The sequence below is a fragment of the Nicotiana sylvestris genome, chromosome 5, assembly GCF_000393655.2.
Source record: "Nicotiana sylvestris chromosome 5, ASM39365v2, whole genome shotgun sequence".
NCBI classification, from domain to species: domain Eukaryota; kingdom Viridiplantae; phylum Streptophyta; class Magnoliopsida; order Solanales; family Solanaceae; genus Nicotiana; species Nicotiana sylvestris.
In genome coordinates, this window is record NC_091061.1 from 166,698,967 (window position 1) to 166,704,382 (window position 5,416).

At 34.5% G+C, this 5,416-nt stretch overlaps 1 protein-coding gene across 2 annotated transcripts; it reads right to left on the reverse strand.

The window, feature by feature from the left end:
- Positions 1–458: 458 nt before the first annotated feature.
- LOC104242323 (SHUGOSHIN 2-like) lies at positions 459–3,287 on the reverse strand. Of its 2 annotated transcripts, XM_009797351.2 has the most exons (11): positions 3,199–3,287; positions 2,472–2,669; positions 2,335–2,372; positions 2,072–2,180; positions 1,932–1,955; positions 1,777–1,845; positions 1,645–1,686; positions 1,470–1,566; positions 1,326–1,377; positions 1,095–1,219; positions 695–1,000 (listed from the first exon to the last, which is right to left on the reverse strand). In XM_009797351.2, exons 2-11 carry the CDS (start codon positions 2,613–2,615, stop codon positions 948–950), a joined length of 753 nt encoding a protein of 250 aa, XP_009795653.1. In that variant the 5' UTR covers positions 2,616–2,669; positions 3,199–3,287; the 3' UTR covers positions 695–947. The 2 variants fall into 2 exon arrangements, with proteins under 2 accessions (XP_009795652.1, XP_009795653.1); XM_009797350.2 differs by having other exon boundaries at positions 459–1,219.
- Positions 3,288–5,416: the final 2,129 nt, after the last annotated feature.

Here is a 5,416-nt window from a genome sequence, read left to right on the forward strand (position 1 = left end):
TTACTACGTGATATGTTATATCTTTCACAGTTACTGATTATATTCCAGAATAGCTAAAACAACAGTTCAACGGTAAATCATGAAATTCAACCTTCAAAATCAAACCCAGTAGCACGAAATGGATCAAGGAAGCAGATATTTATACTAAATTTTTCTTAAAATATTTTTTTTACAAAGTACCGTTAAACTTAATTGTTCATATAATACATATCTGCTTGATTTGTTCAGCCTTTAATCGATATGCCTTTAACCTCAACAAAATCATCATCTAAATTACGAGAGAAACTTCCAACTTCCTTTCTATGTTAAATTCTTAATCTCTATACCGTAGGAACAAATAAAAATGGAGAGACACCCTCTATTAAGCCAAGATATGGACAGTATAAGCAGGGGCGGAACTTGTAAGAAAGAAGGGGGTTCAATTGATTCCCCTTTGTCGGGAAACTATACTTAGCAAATAGGGTAAAAATAGAAGTTTTTGGTTATATATAAAATGTTGAAAAGTTGCTTTAGGTTACAAGTTCCAATCCCAACTATGTCATTCTAGTATTTTCTTTTAATCCCCTTACATCAGTTTCTGGCTCCACCACTAAGTATAAGTACCATTAGGTTTCTGTGGCAAGTATGCCAGACACAGTCATCGGTCCAAAAGAATTTCATCATCAATCACCATAAAAGAAGCATCTAATCAGGATTGTACAGCAGGCGGCATTTTTATTAAGAACATTTATTCTGGAGACAGATAGGCCATGACATTTCTGGAGGAGGGGGAATAGAACTTTGAAGGAGTGGATATGGAATTAGAGCTACAGATTTTAACAAAAAATTATAACACTGAACCTGACAAAAAGATACAATGAAGAATCTTACCATTCAGCACTTGCTCCGATATCAAAGAGGTTACTACACCGAACACGTTGTTCATCGTGGTCTTCGCATTTTTATGTTTACAGGAATTTCCTTGTATGACTGGACCTTCTTAGCTGCCTCCCTTGATGGCCTACGCAGAGATGATATTCCAAACTGTACAGGTTCAAACCTCAATAAAGGATTGCACTCTAGACCATCAGATGATATGCTAATGGAATTCAAACCATTTTCTAGCACTGGATCACTTGTTGGAGGGTGCAGAGCACATTTGTCTTGTACATCGAAAGAAACTTCATTGAGTTTCAGCGCCTCAGGGTTAAGCCGAGCAGATTGCCTCCTTATACAAGGTCTGCAAAGACAACAAATTCGCTAGGAGAATTCTCTTACCAATGTTTAGTATCTGAACATTACAGAAACCAACAATATATTATTCAGGTTAATACGCACAGCCTAACCTTTTGTTTTCCGCCTTATCCTTAAATTGAACTTGCTCACAAGAGCCCACACCTATGTGTCAGAGGTGGGGAAATAATATAAAACAATAGTTCCTAAGTACTTATTGACAACAAATATCAGATCAAACCAGAGGTTACACTCACTCTTCGACCGAGGCCTTCTTTTGAGATTTATAGCTTTCTCATCATCTCCATTTCCTAACAAAAGATCTCCTGTCTCCTCACACTTCATGGATTTCACCTTTGAATGGTAACAGCAAAACAGTAAATTAACACCAACTCTACGACATTACTGCATTACGACAATTTGTTTATGTACCTCATCATTCAGATTTTGGCACATATTTGTTCTTGGTTGCTCCTGATTAACAAAGAAAACTTCCTTGGTCAAAAAGAAAGAAATGACATATTTCTAAGCAAAAAAAATTTGAATACTTTAAACTGTATTCACCTCTGCTTCAAAATTTCTAGCCTTAAGTAAACCCTTTGTGCATCCAAGTTCATGTTGTAATGCTTTTAGCTGATATCAGCCAAATACCACTTACATCAGCTTATAGAGAAATCGAACCTTAAAAGAATATCAGGTGAAAGCATCAGATTGCTTACCCTATCTTTATTTGAATTTAGTTCCTGAGGGGAAAAGAAAAAAAGAAAACCGAATAGTTTTAGCACCATGAAAGGAAATCAAATGTTCAGTTAACGAAACAAAACCCTGAAAGGCTTGGAAACGGGAAGAGCAAACAAACCGCAAGCATTTTACTGTTTGCTTGAGCAAGCTGCTTGTTCTGTTGCTGCATTTTCTGCACATTAGTTCTCAGTTTCTCTATCTCTACTCCAGTTATTTCAATGATTTTGCTATGGAGAACAAGAGTCAAGGAACAGTGCAACGAATAACAAGTATAAGGCATGAATACTATTACAAAGCACAAAAGGCAACCTACAACTATTTCACACAAAAATAGTACAAAAACAGTAAAGCAAATGTCGTTCATCTGCAAATAAAGGATACTTTCTTTCTGCTAATATCTTCATCAACACCAAATTTTCCTGGATCAAATTTCCCATGAAGTAAACTAAGCGAAACTAAAGCTAAGTCCATACATTTATTAAACACAATAACCCAGTAAACAAACACAAAAAGTGTACCTTCTGGATCATTTCTATATACTCTTTAGAAGCAGTTGGGATATGTTCTGGCTTCTTATCTTCGCTAGTGAATCTCTTTCGCAGCGGTAAGTTGCTGATATCACCAAGCTTTTTTCTTGGAGTATTCACCAAATTAGCCTCCATTGCTTTTCCTACTTTTGCTTAATTCACCAATTTCCCCTTTAAGCAGTGGTGGAGCTAAGTGGAGGAAAGCGAATTCAATTAAATCCCTTTGTCAACAATTTATACTATGCAAATAGGAAAAAACATTTTTTTTGATTACATATAAGCTGTTGAATTCCTTGATATTAGGAAAAAGTCTAGTCAAGTGACATAGGGTTCAAAAATTGCTTTAGATCACACATTCAAATTCTATACTTGACATTATATTATTTTTGTAATCACCTTATAAATTATTGGCTTCGCCATTCCCTTTAAGAACCCTAGTTTCTTCGCAAGAAACAAAATATCCTTTACTTTTACAACTAAATTCAACTCTTTAACAGCAGAGAATCTAATAACTACGGTTAAATCAATAATTAGAATTTGGAAGCTTGAATAATTAGAGCTATTTTGTAAATAAATTCAACATTTATGGCTGAAATTCACAACATAAGATAATTGTTTAATCATTTATAATAAGCAATAAGAACTCAAATAAAAATCCTGAAAATAGGAATGCGAATTATGGCTTTAGTCAAATTTAGGAATGGAAGAGGGAACTTACAACTCGATTTCGCCGGAGAGAGATTTGTGAGGAGTTTCGCCGGAACCTCGCCGCCGAGGGGTTCGCCGCCGAAATGTAATTTGAAATTGGGGCCGAATGTAAGTCGGACTTTGGGTCCTTATTTGAGGTCCATTTGCATTAGTATGTTGGGCCTCAGCCTGAGTTTGAAATGGGGATATTTACACAAATAGCCGGTAATATTTATTATTTATTTTTTCTAGTAATATACATAGATTATATATAATTATACACACATAATATATAAATTATACATATATTATGCTTTCACTGGTTATTTTTTGCTTAAGAGATTGAGTAGGCGGTTATTTCGGTTTATTCTTCCATATGGGATCTAGGCCCATATAGGTTTTTATTGCGCGATTTGGACAATTAGATCATTTTGTCACCGTTTAAATTTTGATCCCATTATGAAATTTTTTGAAAAAATAGCCTTGCACCAGAATTTTGAAGCACACTGTCAAACTTTTGAAGTACGTTGCTAGAATTTTAAAGCATGTTGCGAGAATTTTGAGCATTGTGACTAAAATTCTGATGATCGTCGTAATTCTTGATGCTTTAAAATTTTGGCGATGAGTTATTTTTTTTAGTTTTTTCATGGGGTCCTATAGTAAAGGTTAACACCTTATTTATTTTAAATAAATACCATTTAAAAAAATTATATTTTATAGATACTTTTTAATGTTTATAGCAAAATATCTAATTTTGGTTATCTTCTACCCCTAAGCCACTAAATACGCTATTCAGTTACACTATTTTCTTTCTCTCTCGATTTTGATACATGTCATTCTCTTCCCCCACACGATACTCAATCTCAAAATTCCTCTCACGCACGTCACCTACCATTAGTCACAAACGGTGATTTTGCCTGGTATACCACGAAGACTTCCAGCTAGTGAGCAGCCTCCTGGCCCATCAGGCAATCCGACAAGACAAGCTAGACTATTTCGATTTGCTGAACACTAAACCTTTCCGTTGCAATTACAGCTGTAAAAGAAATCCTTACGTCTCCCTGTTCGCATAGCTATGGCGAAGAACAAAAACAAGAATAAGAAAAATAGTCGTGCGGCTATGGATGTCTCCTTTGACAAGACGGTCACGGGTTCCCAAGCAGTGTTAGTAATTTCTGCAACCGAAATTGAATCCACAGTGAGATTCAGGTTTTTTGCTCGACAGCGGATTCGCCGGAAATTAGGGTTTGTTCTTGAACAAAGACGACGGAGTTTGGTCAATTTGTATTGGATTTTAGTTATTTTACTAATGTGTTAACATTCGTTCTGCAATGGTAAAGATGCAAATTTCCTGAAACCTTTGCTACAATTTGAGGAATTTTTTATGGAAAACTTGAAGTCATTCCGTTCTTGCGCGCATCTCTGTTCAAAGTCCTCCCAGGCATATGCTTAGTTCACTGTGTCCGACAAAGATGTAATTTTCTATAGAGATTTCAAGAGAAAGATACAAGAACTATTACGTACGATTCAGAAACAATGTGAATTCTGGCATGATCTTTAGTAGCTACTTCATGCAATTGGACAATCCTTGATTTTCTGTTAATATATTTCAATATTTTTTCAACATATCACGCTGTATTTTTCTGTATTTCATTATATTCATTATCTTTTTTTCATTGTAATTCAATGTATCTCGCTATATTTCATGTATTTCATTGTATTCACTGTCTTTTTTTCCACTGTATTTCAATGTATCCCGCTTTATTTTATGTATTTCATTGTATTCACTGTCTCGCTATATGTCATGAATGTATTCATATATATTTTTTAATTAATATAATTTATGTATTCAGATGTATTATATAATTTCTCTGAAGATTGCTATATTTTTGGGGTATTTTTCGGTTGAGAATCTTTTTTATAACTGGAAATACAAATTTTGTGTGTTATAATTGAGTTTGTTGAGTTATATTATGAGTCTATTATGTTAATTGATTCACTTTCCGTTTAAAAATAGTGTAATCCCCTGTTTCACGCTGTAAATACAGTCGAATACAATAATCTGTCCAACTGTAATCCCATGTTTCACGCCATGAATACAGTCGAATACACTCGAATACAACAACTGATTAGCTGAACTTCCCTGATTCACGCCTATTTTTATTCATGAATACAATAGCTTAAATACATCCAATACATTTTATAACAACAGAAAACGTATCTACAATCCGTAATATAGCAAATGGTAT

Bases quoted from the DNA above. Each gene is read 5' to 3' on its own strand.
- LOC104242323 (XM_009797350.2), bottom strand. From the start codon at position 2,615: ATGGAGGCTAATTTGGTGAATACTCCAAGAAAAAAGCTTGGTGATATC. The intron at 1,687-1,776 runs GTGAATACAGTT...TTTGTTAATCAG, and splicing joins CTAGAAATTTTGAAGCAGAG to GAGCAACCAAGAACAAATAT. The intron at 1,567-1,644 runs GTACATAAACAA...TACCATTCAAAG, and splicing joins GCCAAAATCTGAATGATGAG to GTGAAATCCATGAAGTGTGA.